The sequence below is a fragment of the Epargyreus clarus genome, unplaced genomic scaffold (assembly GCF_041222505.1).
Source record: "Epargyreus clarus isolate Ecla_fem2 unplaced genomic scaffold, WU_Ecla_fem_2.2 ptg000029l, whole genome shotgun sequence".
NCBI lineage: Eukaryota > Metazoa > Arthropoda > Insecta > Lepidoptera > Hesperiidae > Epargyreus > Epargyreus clarus.
Window position 1 is genome coordinate 54225 of NW_027332235.1, and position 18616 is coordinate 72840.

At 37.1% G+C, this 18616-nt stretch overlaps 2 protein-coding genes across 3 annotated transcripts; one reads left to right on the top strand and one right to left on the bottom strand.

The window, feature by feature from the left end:
• Positions 1 to 1213: 1213 nt before the first annotated feature.
• Positions 1214 to 12078, top strand: LOC140754232 (lysoplasmalogenase TMEM86B). Its single transcript, XM_073089180.1, has 4 exons — positions 1214 to 1450; positions 3816 to 3985; positions 5054 to 5435; positions 8931 to 12078. The coding sequence occupies exons 1-4, from the start codon at positions 1430 to 1432 to the stop codon at positions 9012 to 9014; spliced, it is 657 nt and encodes a 218-aa protein (XP_072945281.1). The 5' UTR covers positions 1214 to 1429; the 3' UTR covers positions 9015 to 12078.
• A 236-nt stretch (positions 12079 to 12314) lies between these two features.
• Positions 12315 to 17372, bottom strand: Vps2 (vacuolar protein sorting 2). Of its 2 annotated transcripts, XM_073089422.1 has the most exons (7): positions 17126 to 17372; positions 16466 to 16532; positions 15750 to 15943; positions 15137 to 15349; positions 14382 to 14479; positions 13878 to 13975; positions 12315 to 13052 (listed from the first exon to the last, which is right to left on the bottom strand). In XM_073089422.1, the coding sequence occupies exons 3-7, from the start codon at positions 15915 to 15917 to the stop codon at positions 12913 to 12915; spliced, it is 717 nt and encodes a 238-aa protein (XP_072945523.1). In that variant the 5' UTR covers positions 15918 to 15943; positions 16466 to 16532; positions 17126 to 17372; the 3' UTR covers positions 12315 to 12912. The 2 variants fall into 2 exon arrangements, with proteins under 2 accessions (XP_072945523.1, XP_072945522.1); XM_073089421.1 differs by lacking the exon at positions 16466 to 16532 and having other exon boundaries at positions 17126 to 17371.
• Between the last annotated feature and the right edge of the window lie 1244 nt (positions 17373 to 18616).

Sequence of the window (18616 nt, forward strand, 5' to 3'; positions counted from 1 at the left end):
AGTCTTCTTATTAAAGTTAAAAACTTGTTATTTCCGAAAAATACAAAATCGCTTATAAACATGACAGAAAACTACTGTTTTCGAAAAGCACCTCAGGCACAAAAACATTTGTCGGACTATAAGAAACTTCCATCCCAGGTGCAGGCGTCCGCCACGGATATCACTTCACCACTACTGTTCAATTGCTACACCGAGCTCGTCATGCAAATTGTTTTGTAATAAACACGTATATTTTGAAGCATGAATTTCTAATAATGGCGACTACATAGATGAGATCAAGCGTCGGATGACAATAACAAAGACTGCAATGGACAAACTTTAAAAGATATGGCGTAATAGAAATATCACCAAAGCCATTAAAACCCGGCTGATATATATTTCAGTATTTCGCATATTTTTGTACGCCTCAAAGACATGGTCATTACGAGAAGTGGAAAAGAAAAACCTAGACGCCCTAGAAATGTGGTTTTGGCGAATGCTTGGGGTTTCATGGACAGAGTTTCGAACAAATGTCTCCATCCCCCAAGAACTGGGCATCAAACACCGTCTATCTGTAGTAGTACAAACTCGCATACTCAAGTTCACAACTGAAGAAAACAGCCACACGCACAGAAATATTTGTCGAACTATACCTTGGAAGAATAGGCTTATACTTCTTCCAAAGTTAATACTTACTAATTTATTTATGTCATTTAATTTTGTTTGTTCATATAGGTATCCAATGCTTTTGTATTTATACGCTTAAAATAATCTATCATACACTTATTATATGGTACATATATAAAAAGCATATTTGTACTTATTGCATGCACGTAAGAAGTTATGCTGCTTTGGCGTATTTAATTAAAAAAGTATCATGTGTCGAAAATTATGTTAGAGCCGAGTTCACTGTGTACTATTCGAATATATCCTGGTACTTTTAAGTTTGAAATTGTTTTATGGGGAGATCATTACTAGTCTATATAGGTTTAAGGTAACTATACTCTTTGATTACTAGTATTACTTTTCTAATATAATTTATTAAATGTATTATATTTTCACTTTATATACTTTATTTAAATTATTTTAATGAAACGGATTTATCAACACGCACATTGATTTACTTTTAAAGAATATTATTATAACGTAGAGATCAATACCTTATTCCTGAACGACGATTATAATACGACTAGATTACAGAGTACTGCTACACATATATAAACGAACACAAAAATAGTGTCGTTTTTATTGATCACGGTTGTTATTACGTTTTCTATTAAGGATCAAAATAAACATTATTTTTATTTTATTTCCCGTGACCGGACGGCTGCGAGAGGGGATAGGCGGTCTTTGTTTTTGTCTTTGTTGATATCGAATCGAGTGAATCGTGTGTTATACGTGCGCACTTAAAGCGCAATTTCTAAAGGATTCAGACAGTTTCATTTATGCTATGATATCGCCATCGGATTTGGTAAGAAATATTTAAAAAAACATCTGTTAATCGACTATTAACCAAATATTCCGTAACGTTATTATCGGACATCTGTTGAAAAACCAAATGTAATTAATCAATTTTATATCATTGTTTACTATCCCGTTATAACGTAGTGTTATGCGGTATTAAATAAATTTCAACTAATTAATTTAGTTTATATAGGTAAAAGTCCAGTAGGTTTAAATGTACAATAATTAATTTAATAATATTTTATGTGAATGTTTGTGACTATTACTTACCTACTTATTTTGTTTTCACGTTTAAGCTATGCGTTTAAGATAATTTAATTTTAAGATATATTTTTTTATGTTTATGTCGCGTTGCAAAAAATGGAACAGTTATAAACTTTTAAAGAATATGTTTACCTATCATTAGTATCTATGACTTCGAAAGTTGTTTTCTGTTAATTACTGTAAATGATAATAGTCGATAATAATTGATTTGCGCAAGCAAAACAATAGATTGACCTCAGGCTAAAGACGAGCAGTATGATAATATAAAAACTTTATACATAGGTATGCGGATTGCGGTGTAGCATAGTAAAGTTGTACTGTAACTAATTACGCACTTCTTTTTGCTAAAATATTTTATTAAAATATTATTTAAAAAATGTAAAGAATCATGAAACTTATGGCTAATGACCATAAGCGTCATAATTATGCATCAGAATATCAAGCAGAAAAAATGCGAAATAGATTCTACATAATATATCATACCGATGCACGGTAGGTAAGCCAGTATACCGGGTTAATAATGATTACTAAGAATACACATTAGACCAATTAGTAGAAGTTGCTACAACGAAGAAAAGATAAATATAAATTGATGTGTGATATTCATACTCATCTGGAGAAGGCTTCGATCTAATCGAAGGGAGAAGGGGCAAAAGTGGAAGCCATACATTATTTATACCTACGTGCGTACAATCTGCGAAGCTCCAAGCACGTTCTGGGTATAGCCACTTTTATGGCATAGCAGCGGCCAGTCTGCAGTACAAAGTTGTTTTGATATTTATCATAAAATCAATAAAACCTGGCCTACGAGAGAATCGAATCTCCGTTTCGATGCGATTGTCAGAGAAATACAAACTATACGTTAACTATATCTAGCAAGGTGTAATTTTAAAACAACAAACTAAACGCACAAAATAAAAAGGAAAAACGCACGGAATTATTTGCGTGAGACCAACAATAGATGAGCGAAAAAACGTTAATCACCTTCATTATTATATAGAGTGCAATGACTTTATTTTACAAGTCTACTTGACTGAGGTTGTTCTTCTTGGTCACACACATTTTGAAACTACTTTTAATTAAAATATACATATATTATCTTAGATGTATAAGTTCAGACGAGAAAAAGACAATAAATGAGATTATAAACTAACTCATGCAAAGAAGAATAAGTGCTTCTCTAGTTATAGTTACACTTCATTACTACTGATTCTTTCTTATACGTTATCAACCATTATTCACCCAATGCTGGGTATAGATCTCATGCTGTTTTCATGTTCTTCGGTCACATGCCATTCTTGTCCAAAGGCACTCCTGTCCTCTTCCTGATTTATGTTACTATTAGTTAGTAGATAATAAATTAATACATAATTTTTAGCATAAACTGGCGTGCTAGCTAGCAGCTCCTCCTGCGATCGGAGGGAACTGCGATGCTATTATAAGCCTGAACAGCGAGGCATAATCGCAGGAAGCGCAATTTTAAATCGCAGTTTCGTCCGGTCTACATTTGCTCGTCGAAGTGAATGTCTATACATAGCGCGCGTAGCTATGTTTACAAGAAAAAGTGGTAAAACCCTTTCTGGCTCGACTCCAGATGCACCACCACCACATCGTTTTCGAATTATTGAAACAATTTAAACATTGCTGTTTTGCCTTGAAACATGTGGTAAAGGAGATACACTTATTCGAGGAATTCCAACTTAGTCCTTTAGCTACGCATCTGAGGCCGACCTGAGATACAACGTGTGTACCTCAGGTCAAGATCGTATTTAAGATCAATTCACCCCCTATATTGCTATAATAAATTTCCGTTGGCTAAAAGTACCACCTGGGTTTGCAAATTCAGTTAGTTCAAATATCTTCCAATATAAAAATCACAACAAAATATGAAACAACTGATTTTGCCGCCCCAAACCGTTCTGCCCGCGGCAGGCTGCCCTCTCCTCCCCAAGCACGCTATGCCTCTTGGGATGCTCTCATCCTCTCTGCGGTTGATTATAGTTGAAGATGTCCACAGGCTGCACTTGCGACTTAGCATCACATGGAGTGCATGTTGGTTAGATACTTCTGTAACATATAAAAAAGACAGACGGTGTGGTTATGCGCAGATGAAGCGGGTGGGCGCGGGCGGGCGGCTGGTGCCTTTCTTCAAGGCGGTGTGCGTGTACTTCGCGGTGGGCGGCGGGTCGCCGTCGGCCGTGGGCGTGGCCGCCAAGTGCGCGCCCGTGCTGTGCCTGCTGCTCTGCGTGCTGCTGCGGACGCACGACGACCCGGCACAGTTAGTCCATTACCTTTGATTCTTTACCAGCTTCACCTTATCTTTCCTTCACCACCACTGGTACAGTTCAAACCAAGCAAAGTTTGAACCCTAGCGAGAGAGCTCGTCTCTCGAATTAAACAATTGAGTTGACAGTTGAGACTGTGATGCATGATAGAGTTATGAGAATACTTGAATCACTTTCTGGACAAAAGCATCATGTTTTACATATTATCTTGAAATTGTTATCTTTGAATTTTATTACGTGAATAGCAAGTCAAGATAATTTTAAATAATAATTAAATTTAAATATAAAAACATTCCAAGATCAACTAATATTTTATGTTTTTGTTGAGGTTGAGGTACGCGTGTTATAAGCAAAAAAGTAACAGAGTAGGTACATAAGGAGCCAATGTAAGCAATGTAAGCTCGGTTGTCACGTACGTCGTACGTACACCATAGATTAATTTTAAATACCAATTTTATTCCATTATTTTTAAAAATACATAATTATGGTAGTAAAAAATGGTGGTCAAATGCGTCTCGATAATGTCACCGTCATGGTTTGTAGGCTCTGTGGGTTGTTCATATTAAATATACGTAAATAATTATCATGACATACTCGGTTTGGTAACTGGAATTCGGTGATCGACATCCGATTAAAACTGAGAGTTAATGGCTCATCCTTTGAGTTTAAGTAAGTGTATATCTGTCGTGAATTGTGAGTGTAATCTCTTATATTCTTTCCCGCAGTTTATTCAAATTGATGATGAATGATTTTATTCAGAGCAGATTCTTTTGAACGACAATAACCTACCATCACTTTGGTTTTCCAACGTGATGGTAGGTTATTGTCGAAAGCGTCCACCAACGCTTTCGGTAACGACTGTTTTTCGTTCTAATATGAGCCTCCGCTTGAACGCTACTGAAGTGGATTTACTATCTCAATTTATCCAACTTTTTGAACTTTTCGTCGCAGCTACAGGTTAGGGACAATCTGTCATTTCTTCGATTCCATTATATCCCAGTCCCAGAAAGGTCCGAGACGGGCGCGGTCAGGGGCTCATGAGGTGTGTGTGTGTGTGTCAGGCGGCGGTACGCGCGGTGCGTGGCGGCGGGGCTGGCGCTGTCGGCGGCGGGCGACGCGCTGCTGGAGTGGCCGCAGCACTTCGTGGCGGGCATGGCGGCGTTCGCGGCGGCGCACGTGGCGTACATCGGCGCGTTCGGCTGGCGGCCGCGCGCGGCGGGGCTGGCGCTGCTGTGCTTCGCGGCGGCGGGCGGCTACCTGCGGCTGCTGGCGCCGCCGGGCGCGCTGGCGCGGCTGGTGCCGGGCTACGCGCTGCTGCTGGCCGCCATGGCGTGGCGCGGCGCCGCGCGGCCCGGCCGCCAGCGCGCCGGCGCGCTGCTCTTCCTGCTCTCCGACGCCATCCTCGGCTACAGCCTCTTCGGTGGACCCGTGCCCTACAAGCAGGTTTGACGTCCTATCATACCTTGAGTTTCACCTACAAAGTAATTTTATTACCAAAAATTTTTAACAAAAAATACAACCGACTTCTATGTCACTACAAAGTAAAAAATAATTCAAATAAATGTTGGTTTAGTACATATTTCTGAAGTCGGCGCTCAAGATATTTCGTTGGATAACGATGTAAACAGCGTGTCTAATATGTGTGCGTGTCTAAGTCGGCGCTCAATATATTTAGTTGGATAACGATGTAAACAGCGTGTCTAATATGAGCGCCGACTTCAGAAATATGTACTAAACCAACATTTATTTGAATTATTTTTTACTTTGTAGTGACATAGAAGTCGGTTGTATTTTTTGTTAAATTTTTTTTCACCCTTTTTAGTGATGACATACTAACTTTTACATTAATACAATATAAAATTGTATAAACGTGATCATGAATGAAAGTAAGGTCTGAATTTACATTGATTGGAACCGCCCGCTCGCAGGGCGCTACCGCGCCCTGCTCGCTTAGTTTTATATTGTCTTATATGTTCCAACCTAACCTAACTAAATAGTCAATGATGAACTGTATTTTCAATTTCATTAGAACCTTCATCAAATATCTTCAAACATAACTCAATTATTCCCATCGATTGAGGAGTTACATATTTTGTCTCCGAGTCACATTATCAGACCCTTAAATAGTCAATGATGAACTGTATTTTCAATTTCATTAGAACCTTCACCAAATATCTTCAAACACAACTCAATTATTCCCATCGGTTGAGGAGTTACATATTTTGTCTCCGAGCCAAATTATCAGACCCTTAAATAGTCAATGATGAACTAGCTTTGCAATTTCGCTAGAACCTTCACCAAATATCTTCAAACACAACTCAATTATTCCCATCGGTTGAGCAGTTACATATTTTGTCTCCGAGCCACATTATCAGATCCTCAAATAGTCAATGATAAACTGGCTTCGCAATTTCATTAGAACCTACAGCAACATTCTTCAAACACAACTCAATTATTCCCATCGGTTGAGGAGTTACATATTTTGACTCCGAGCCACATTATCAGACCCTTAAATAGTCAAAGATATACTGGTTTTTCAATTTCATTAGAACCTACAGCAAATATCTTCAAACACAACTCAATTATTCCCATCGGTTGAGGAGTTACATATTTTGTCTCCGAGCCATATTATCAGATCCTCAAATAGTCAATGATAAACTGGCTTCGCAATTTCATTAGAACCTACAGCAAATATCTTCAAACACAACTCAATTATTCCCATCGGTTGAGGAGTTACATATTTTGACTCCGAGCCACATTAGCAGACCCTTAAATAGTCAATGATGAACTGGCTTTGTAATTTCATTAGAACCTACACCAAATATCTTCAAACACAACTCAATTATTCCCATAGGTTGAGGAGTTACATATTTTGACTCCGAGCCACATTATCAGACCCTTAAATAGTCAATGATGAACTGGCTTTGTAATTTTATTAGAACGTACACCAAATATCTTCAAACACAACTCAATTATTCCCATCGGTTGAGGAGTTACATATTTTGACTCCGAGCCACATTATCAGACCCTTAAATAGTCAAAGATAAACTGGTTTTTCAATTTCATTAGAACCTACACCAAATATCTTCAAACAAAACTCAATTATACCCATCGGTTGAGGAGTTACATATTTTGTCTCCAGAACCCACTCTGATCCTCATCATATTTAAATGGGACCAACTTGTAGCAATTGTCCACACACGAAATGAAAGGCATTAAAATAGGTTCATAAATGGCGAAGTTATGGCTGTTATATTTGGGTGGAGGAGTTCCCCTCTTTTTCTCCAGAACCAATCGATGGATCCTAACCATATTTAAATGGGACCAATTCGCAGCTCGTCTCTACACAATAAAAAAAGAATTATTAAAATCGGTCCACTAACGGCGGAGTAATTGCTGTACATACATAAAAAAAAAAAAAAAAAAAAAAAAAGATACCGGCCGAATTGATAACCTCCTCCTTTTTGAAGTCGGTTAAAAACTAGCAAAACCCGCGGCTTCGCCCGCGTAAAAAATATGATATGACATACAAATAACTATAATCGTAAATTTGTTCCTTTAACAATTTTAATGATAAAGTAGCACAAAAACTCTAATAAGTGGACTGTAATGAAACTTTCTTTAAAATATAAGTTGCATGTAGGATACAATAATTATTATTTACACTATTCCATAGGAACCGTCTATGTTCTATGGGGCCTTACATACAGTGGTTATTTCCTGGGTCTCTGGCTGGGCGGTTAGAGCTCCCATTCTTGCCGCCCGCAACTCCAGAAGTCCCCCTTTAGTCTCGTACGACAGGCAGAGGATACTGTAGCCCTGTTATAGCCCTAAATTTTAATCCAAGGTCTATGTGTCTACCAAATCACCATCACTAAACCACACATAACCACAACCATACCCCACGGCAGGACAAAATGTTGGCACGCTGGACACACTGTCCAAATTAGTTGCGATGTACTTAATCAGTATACCAAAATGTAGGCCAATTTGAATAAACTTACGCATTATCATATATGAAATTTGCAACCGTCCACGTTGTCGTGTATTGTCTGAGTAGACGTTATCTGAAATTTCACGTTTCTAACTTCGAACCTAAAAGAATCCCGTATACATACATATAACACTTCTTTTACCTCCTTAGTAGAATTTCAAAAACATTCCTTTGTACGTATGCATCAATAAATACTTTATCAGCAAATTTCTGAAAGCTAATATTCAACACCAGCGGTCGGCAACCCGACACCCACCGGTGGTGTGTGACCCGCGACTACCCTTGTGGCCCGCGGGTCTGCGCGTTACTAATAATTGGCCAAGTGCAAGTCAAACCCGCACCTTGAGTTCAACCCCACGAAGACACAAGTCTGCGCGTAACCAGTAAAGCAATGGCTAACTTTCACAGTGCTGGCTTCCAAAATGGCAAAATTTAAAATAAGCTGTCAACCCCTATTTAACCACCTTTAGGGTAGATTTTGGAAAAACCCTTAGATTCGATTTTTATTACTTTAAATCAGAAAGCTAAATACCAATTTTCATCCAGTTTGCTTCAAAACTGACGGACTTTCATACTAACATTCAACCCCCATTTTACCCCCTTAACGGTGGAAAATCAAAAAATCCGTTCTTAGTGCGCATCTACATTATTATGAAGCTATATTTCAAATTTTATGATTGTAGCTTTAGTAGTTTCGTCAAAACCTTGATTAATACGTTTTGAACGTGAGTATCTTTTCGCTTTTATATATATAGATCTCAACGACATGATTCAAAAATTCAAAAAATATTTACTACTGTGATGTCGACGTGTATGACTTGTGTGATTGATTGGCGTGCAGATGCTGGTGTTGTTGACGTGTTACCTGTAATCGTGCGATTCTCTGAGGGTGTTGGTGATACAAAGAAGCATTTGCCAGCAATGTCAATGTGTTGTGGTGGCAGGTGCTGGTGATGTCGACGTACTACCTGGGCCAGCTGGGCATCGCGCTGAGCGCGCTGGAGGCGCCGCGCGCGCTCGCCCGATAGCGCGGTGCGAGCGCCAGTCTTCCCGCCGACATTCTGACTACTTACTCTAATGTGTAAGACAAGTGAGCGTAAAGTTAGAGATTCTCCATGAATCTATAATGTTTCATTACTACAATTTGTGGATGTGTTACGTATAAAGTATTGTTAAGATTAGATTTAACATATTAACACCTAGCGTTTCTTTTAGTTTGAACGCCATACTTGACTGTCTTTCACCTGTCCTGTCATCAGTACAATCAATATAACGACTGAGACGGCTCAGGTTGAGAATGAAATTTGTGGTCAGAAGTCGAAAAGAAAATATATTCAACTAGTCTGTGATATATGAAATTTTATATAAAAAAATTACTTAAATATATTTATTAAAATATTTCAATTTTGGAGATGCAGGTAATTAACAATCACAAATATTTGTCACCGGCCGGCACAATGCGGTAGATGGTTCTAAAAAAATCAACTTAGGTATCCAAAAACTGTTAATATGTACCTAAAAGTTCTTATCATAAGAAAGAATAGGTATGTGATCAGGTTGGTCAGAATAAAATAATTTTGTTAGTAATTCTAAAGCAGAAAGATTTACTTTAACTTATTTTATTAACTTATTGATTAGTAATAGCTCTCTATACATATACCATATTATTAATTCCAGTACTTTCTAAGTTCTCTAAAATAATCGTGGGACAATATTTATAATAAAATAACACAGTGCCGACTGTGCCCGCAGAGGCTGTGCCTACTCGAGAAGGGAACTTGTCAATTGAACCGTTCTCAGTGGTTTTGTTTATTTTTAACTTTATCTATCAGTAATCAGTATGGACCGAATCTCTTCGTGAATTTTCAAATTCTAATCTTCAATTGAACAATAAATTATACCTAACTGTATAATATAGTCAGTGTAAACATATAAAGTTTAATGTACACGTTTTTCTATTTTAAAATGATCTGAAATCATTCATTCACTCTTTTTTAATCCTGCTACGCTGGCTGGGACGTACGAATGTTTATGACGAAAGATAAACGCAATGGGCGCCCATAAAACATAATGGTGCAGTAAAATTACGTAAAATATGGATGGTGCCTCCTACACGTAACTCAAGGATAAATGTAAAAATCTGCGGTGGTATGCATTTTTCAATAAATCTTCAAAAAGATAATGACAAACAATTCATAATTCCTTTTTGTATAGGTCAATAGCGTCTAAAGTAATAAAAATGTTATTCCTAAAAGTACACATAAAAATATTAGTGCACCAAATAGAGACTAGCGCTCAACTGTAGGACTAGGGTGGTGAGCTGGCGGGAGCCGCAGTTGAATCATGTTACCCAAGAGAGTGTTCAAAACTATCTATAAGTATTCTATAATCTCAGAATTTTTCTCGATTTAATAATACAAACATACAAATGTTTTTAATTGCACTTTAGGTAGAGGCAAGAATTGTTGACAAATTGATTTCTTAAGACTCGATATGACTTCCATTTATTGCACCGTCATTATCAGTGTTTCGTTATTATACATATTATATTATATTGTAATACAATGTAGACGCTTCCTATATATCATTTTACATTTAAGGTCTCTAGACCCGTTAAAGTGTTCGGTAGTATTATATATGCATAAGACTGACAATGTTTTGTATGTATATTATTATTCATATACCTGTTTTCCGGTGGAGGTCGGGGACTGGTCGAAACAATTGCTTAGAAATTCATGCTTCATCTTACAAAATTAATATACCTATACTGTATAATATTTTATAAACCGGAAGGGGAATCTATAACCATATCAGATAGATACACGGAAACGTATAATGTTTGCGGTATATTTCGCTATTCTTTTTTTGGAAAGTTTTAGTTAAGTTTTGAAAGATAAATAAGATCTGCAAAGGAAACCTAAAATTCCTTGTACAATCTGTACATGTCTGGACATCACAGACAGAATAAGACTAATTACTATTATGTATCTCACGGGTGGAATTGATGATCAATGCCTGCATTTAGCATTTAGACCTCTGAGCTGTACTCGAAAATTTCATATTTTTAAACTGCAACCAAAATAGCGTAATTTAATAATTGAGTAGCGAAATAGTTTCCTTGGTATTTTGTAGCTTAAGGTTTCTTCGATCTGTCTGACTAACATGAATATAGTTCAAGTACCTGTAGTAAACAAAACGTAGACATTTTATGAATCACACATTCTGTAAATTGAATAGGTATGTAGGATTGTAGATTAACAGAAATGAAGTTGTATGGTTTGTACTAAAGTGTGTAACTCGAGTGCATAGAGTATTATTATATACTGGGTACTCGAGTGTAAGGTTGACGTTGTAGTGTTATAGCGTACCGCACGCGGCGGCCGCGAGACATCCTCGTCTGCGGTTCATACGTGTCTGCTACTCTGGTTTTCATATAACGCGCTCTTAATATATTGTATCTATTTATCCTTTGTATGATTAATTCGTGTGCGCGAAATCATTGCCTATGATATAATATTTGTGAGAATATAAATACGGACAACAAGTCCTGGAGGTCAGCGCGCACGCTTTTCCAGGATGAAGTACGTTATTAATGTCGGGGTATTTTAAAGTTTTATAACGGTTACTTACCTGAAACATATCTAACAAATACTTGTTTTAATGAAAGATGTAATATTTTCTGAATTGTTTAAAATAATAACACCAAGAGTAATAGAAATCGGCCCCGCTTTTGCCAGCTACACCGTGTTGTACCTTATATCTACTTAATAGTGAATATCCGTAAGCGGTATCATAATTATATGAAATCAAGTAATTGAATCCACACTATAGTTCAATAAATTTAATTGGAAACAAATTTTAAATGTTTATATTATATCTAGTTAATAGTGAAGTAAGTAATAAGGCGACCTTCCCGAAGTGCAGCTGTGGGTGTCGTAGCGCCCGGCTCGCAGTAAACCTTATTATTATGTAGTTGTAGAGATCTTGTAACTTTTAGAAGAAATTATTTAATGTTGATTTATAATTACAAGTTTACTGTGTGTTATACTACTGTATTCGGTCGTATGAGGATAAATAAACGTGTAAAATATTTGTATTTTGTTTTTATTCTTATATACCTTTACCTATATTTTACCTACTCAACGGAAAAATATACTTAATTATTTATGAAAGGATAGAAACGTTTAACAAACCAATAATTTAATCAAAGATTGTGCTTGGGCCAAAATTTTAGAAAATTGGCTTGTCATAATAAAAATGTCGTCAAACATGTCTATTATTGTAAATACGTTTGATTGAGGATAAATTTTCATAAAAAAGAAAATTAGTATGTGAAAATATTATTTATTAATATATATATACTTAAATGTACAAATCTTTATAACTCTATTACAATAACTTAACAACATGTACACGGTCGACTCTGCCGACCCAAGCCTAAATAATGTGGATGGAGGAATATTATTGCGCGTGTCGATGTCCCAGTCAGAACACAAGGGCAAACAATGTTATAGCACTAAACTTCATTGAACGATAAGCGCCATCAACTTAATGAACCATTTTACTTTTGTTCCAATAGTGCCACGACAGCCGATAAGATAAATACGTTTGTACTTTCGCCCGGGCGCAGGACCTCGCCGCGCGGATAATCGATTCGTTTGTTCAATTTCATATTGTTTCATTAAACGATAAATTATAATACCAATAATGATTCATTTAAAAAAAAATTAAGATTCCCTATGTTCTCGTTAAAATATTTCGTAACCCGTAGGCCTCATGAAAGAAAATGTTGCACCATTTTTTAATTTCAACGTGTCGGCGGGTCTCTTGCAAGCAAAGGAAAAATTTAGAAGACAGATCTCTGGGAAATAAGGGAAAGGAAAGGAAAGATAGATCTCGGGTAGATCGGTAGCGGCGGTGCGGCGGCTACTCGCGGCGCAGGTTGTCGAGGCGCGCCTGCAGCTCGGCGTCGGCGTCGGGCGCCCCCCCGCCCCCCGCCCCCGCAGCGCCCGCGCCGCCCGCCACCGCGCCGCCGCCCGCCGCCACCGCCGCCGCCGGCGTCTTCGCTGCAACAACACCACAACGCTCAAATCGACCCCTCCTAGTCCTCCTACGTATAATATCGTAACCCATAAAAGTACCTTTTCGTTTCTATTGCATAGATTGCCTTATTTTAATGTGTTTTATCGACATAAGTAACGTTATAAAGCGTATAAAACATATTATTATATACCAAATTTCAAAGCGATACCTGAAGAAATGCAGATTTTCTTCGCATTTTAGCACATTCGAAACTTTGAAACGCTCTCCTGCACAGTTGTCATTTTGCAGTTACGATATTATACGTAGGAGAGGTGGAAATGTCGTTTACTGATTCGCCATTAAATTCGAAGTCCGCGCCAAACTGCGAGTCCCCTCTGAAGTTGTTTCACGCAGATGTGAGGTCGAACACAACTACAAGCATATAATTCCGTAGCAACAGTAAGGGCAAACTACTGCATCTATGTGTACCCGCGGGCGAGAGCGGGCGGCAGACATGTACCGGGGGGTCCCGCAATGTCTTCATTAATATTTACAATTTGCTGTTGCGACGCGATTCATTTCTATATTCAGAGCGGACTAGCAATTTGGCGCGAACTATACGTATCACACTTTTGCAGAGTTAAAAAATACCGACGCTTGCGTGAAACATTTTTTGCATGTAAATTATAGGCAATATGAAAATTACAATTGTAATAATTGATAAAAGACGTCTTCACTTTCTGCAATACTTCAGATAAAAATTAAAGTTAAAAATTATTGTCTATCGCCTCAATTCGTTAAAAATCTTAAACATCACTACCTCGACCCGAAAAAGGATCATGAAGTAACAAAGTAGTTAGCATGTGTACCTGAGATGGACAGGGAGCCGGTGGCCTGCGGTAGCCCCGACAGCTGGTCGTTGAGCTGCAGCCCCAGCTCGTCCAGAATCTGTGACACCACTGCGTCACTGCGGAACAAACACAAAATAATCAACAACATTCTTCCTATTTTACCCATAGATAAATATAGATATCTCACCGCCTTGTAATTGAAGGAAGCCATTAAATGGCTTAAACGGCTGACATGGTGTAATTTGCGCGAACAATGCCGACATGCGCAGTTAAGTGGTGCGAAAACACAAACAAATCGAAGAAAAAATGCGGAGAAATATCGTTTCATTCGTAAATGATCTAAAAACTACATTTTTTTATATTGTTCAAACACGAAAATAGTTGACAGTGACAACTTTACCTTTTTGTTGTTACTGGATTAGTTTATTAGAAATATTGTTTTTACATAGCATTAATTCTTGACACCAATAATTTAATTAATGTAAAAATATAATATAGGAGATATAATAACAATAAGCCCACCTCTCCTCCTCATCGTCATCCGCCTCCATGGCCTCGTCGATGGAGTCGTTCATCATCTCTTCTTTCATGTCCATTATTTCCGACTGCTTTTCAAATTCCTGCAAATTAAAAAAAATACATCAATTATACAATAACCTGCTATGGTTTTAGCTAAGAGTATTTTATATATGAATAATATATTATCTTTACAAATTTGATTGGTAAGGAGCATGTAAGGTCAGAGCATATAAACAAAATTTGCAATTTTCCTTTCTGACCTAAATTATTGCATAAGGTACTTAATTAATTGAATTATTTTCATATTCTATCAAATAATAGGTTTCTCGTTAGACATGTTTTTTAAATATTTACAAACATCTTGGTAACAGATAACATCAAAAATATCTAGTTGTCTTGCTGAATCTAAAGAATGATGACATATTGCACACATAGATTAGTAAAGATTACTCACTCCTAACAAGAAAAACCAGTTTTGACAATTGAAATTGTCACTGTCATCTATTTTCGTGTTTGAAAAATATTACAAAAATGTAGTTTTTAGATCATATACAAATGAAATGATATTTCTCCGCACTTTTTCTTAGATTTAGTGTTTTTGCACCACTTAACTGCGCATGTCAATATTGTTCCATGACAGCCATGAAGTGGCTGACAGAATTGTCAGCCGTTTAAGCCATTTAATGGCTTCCTTCAATTACAAGGCGGTGAGTTATCTATACTTATCTATGATAACACATCACAGGGTGGCAACTGACCTGCAGGATCTTCTGTATCTGCGGCACGTTGAGCTGCCGGTTCATGGTGGCCATGGCGCGCGTGACTCCGCGCATGGCCTGCGCCATGCTGCTCTGCGACTTCAGCGTCTGGATCTTGAGCGACACGGCCTGGATGTTCGCCTTCATGATCATGAACTTGCGCACGTAGCGCCGCGTGCGCACCAGGTCCTTCGCCATCACTTTCACTGCATCCTGGCATATGACAATAATATTCTTGCATTATTATTCTTCAGACAACGCTACAAATTCACTGTTGGTGTTGTGCCCACAAGAGTTATAACTCACAAATAACCAACATAGACCAAGTTTGCCGCTAAAACTGCAGCATAGTCCGCTCTAGAGCTACTGCGAGTATTTATAATATTTTCTATTATAATTTTAATAAATGTGCTATAAAAACATAACATAACTAAGATAGTCACTTTACTTGAACTAGAATTATTACTGTTTACCTATCTCATGCAAAGTAACGGTGTCAGAATGTCATGCAATAAACAGTGTTAGAACCTGTGTCTACTATTTATCCAGGAGAAAGCTTACTCCTCCATAATTATTACTCTGTGTGCACCTAACACCGAGAAGTTAAGTGTACCATCTGTCCGTCCTTGGCGAGCTTCTTGATGTCAGCAATAACTTTCTTCTCCTGTTGCTCCATCTTGAGGCGCTCGCGGTCCAGGTCGCGCATGGCCTTGTTCAGCGCGCGCTGGTTCTTGCGCAACATCTCCTCTGGCGTCATGCGGTGCCCGAATAACCACTCCATTATACAAAACCCTCACGATACTCTATCTGCAACAAATAATATAAAATAATCATTACAAAGATATATTAGTCCTTAAAGAGTTTTACCAAAACTATAAATGGTTAATGGAAAGCCGGGTTATTAATACAATTGAAGAACATTGAGAAATTAATGAATTTATAAATTTATTTGTATTTCCAATCTATGCTGATAAGCTATATTTTTTAATCTTCACACCTCAGCATAGAGTGGTATTGATGTTGTGGCCCACCTTCTCTCCTCCCCATAAAAAAACTAAAGCTACACCTGTGGGGTGCTCTCTAAAATGTATTTATCAAATTACATAAAATACGGAATTGTTGAACATTTAAACTAATCAGAAATGGGTACAATTTAATATAGTGAACTTAATACTAATGACAGCAAAATAATCATTAAGAGAAAATTAGTGATTTCTATTACAGAAACTTGTTTAAATAATAATTTTTAAATTAAAAATGTGTAACCACCATTACATTACTGATTATAAAACCAATCTACATTTAAATAGTTTTTGGAATATTTTATACCATTAGGAACATCTTTAATAGAACACCATTCACTTCAAATCAATGAAAAAAATATATTGTTTTTGAACTGGAAGGAAAAAATACATAGTTAATATGTGAATCATATAAAATTATGAAAAATGTCATGATTTCATAAATGTTTAAATATTTCTAAATAACTTAACTTTTAGGAACTTTAATTAGTTATGTCCTAAACATTCAAATATTCTAATTACACCCACTTATTGCAGCATAATATATCAATTGAGACCAGATTTTTATAAAGATTTCACATGCCTTCATTGATATGTCAAGAGCCTCTTCTATTTATTTAAAATTTCCCTCTTAGACATCTGGAATTTTGCGTGTTTCTGCATGAAAATGATTATTTAAGGGCATACAAACTAAAGAGACAAAGAATCAGTTATTGACCTCTCAGACCTCTAATTGTGCATACTGTGACCAAGAACATGTAGGTTATGGACACGGATAAAGCTTGATAGACAATGTAAATGTACTGTATGAGAAGAGATTTCTTCAATAACATTTATACCTATTTCAAAACAACCTTAAGTTTTATAAAACATCTATGATCAATACTGTATTCAGGTCAATTAAACAAGCAGTTAAAATACACCCATTCAATTGTACAATTACACCAAAAAATGTTTTTTGCCTTACCTAATAGAAATAAACGATAACTTTTATTTGTAGTGATGATTCATCAGATGCACATCACCATAACTTTTGCGACCTTTACCAACACTCCAAAGGGTATAAATTATTTGTGGAAAATTATAGTCGCAATGGAAATTTGAAAATAAAACTTAGATTCATTAAAATAAATTTTGGAAAACAAAACTATATATTTCATTAATTGTTTACACGAAAGAGATGTCACATTGACAAGTCAGTGTAATACTTAAAAATTCAAATGTCAAAACAATATTAAAACTTTTCGGTGCGTGTAACAGTGGCGCCACTGGCGGTCATAATGTTGCTAGGTTGTCATTTGTTTTTTTTTAAGGATTATTATTTTTGTATATATGACGGTGCATCCCTAGCGCCATCTATTAAGCTGTGACGAAACAAGATTGTCAGCTGGCAGTCTAGCGGAGCGTCTTGTCGATGGAGCGCCGCCACTATTATTTTAGAGGAGTATAAAAAAGGCGGGAAGAAGGGGGCGCACCACGTCTTAGACGAATCGCTATTGTTTCGCTTAATTTTTCAATTATCTTTGTTTTCTAATACAATTGTTTGTGTGTGTGTTTGTGTATGTGTGTGATGTGTGATATTTTCAATAATTTGGAACTGATCTTGCTAATTTAACGTGCATAACTTTATTGGAATAAATTAACTTTTGGTTTTGTGATCTTGCTTGCAAATAATTTTAATCGCCCAAACACCCACGTAAGACGCTATGGCCAACCCTGATGTAGGCGGGCACCCGTCTATATCAGAAGTGGGATACCAAGGGCAACAACAAAAGAATGAACTACCGTCAAATGAAAATAGTGCCATGAAGCTGTTGAGTACTATGGAAGCACTACTTACCCGAGTGTTGGCTGCGTCCCCGTCCGTGATACGAAGTATAGGCTCTCAGTCTAATGCTGTTCAATTGATAACCTACAATCCAGATGACCCAGCCGCGGACATAAAAGATTACCTGTTAAATGTCATGTCGCGGTTACCTGGAAAATGTAATTGGTGTGGAATATCGGAACATCGGCAAGCTGAGTGCTGGATGAGACGAGAAGATCCAATGGCGAAGATAACACCACAAGATCCTTCAAGTTCCACGCGTACACCCGAAAGGACTGTGACCTGCTATACATGTAGCATATCAGGTTACTTTTCACCAAATTGTCCAGAGAAAAGACCGGTGGGATAGCTGCCGCTAATAAGGAGGTAAATATGTGTATGCAACGAATGTCGAGAGGTACGCTGAAGACGTCATCCGGTGAGTTAGTCCTTTTTTTATTTGATAGCGGCTCGTCTTGCTCTTTAATAAAAGAAAGTTATTTTGGAAAATTCCCGGGTATTGAGAGTAAGAATATCGTGTATCTTGCTGGCATTGGTCAGGCCGAAATAGAGTGTAATTCTCAAATTTATAGCAAAATAAGTATTGGCGAAATTTCACAAACCCTAACATTTCACGAAGTTCCTAACTCT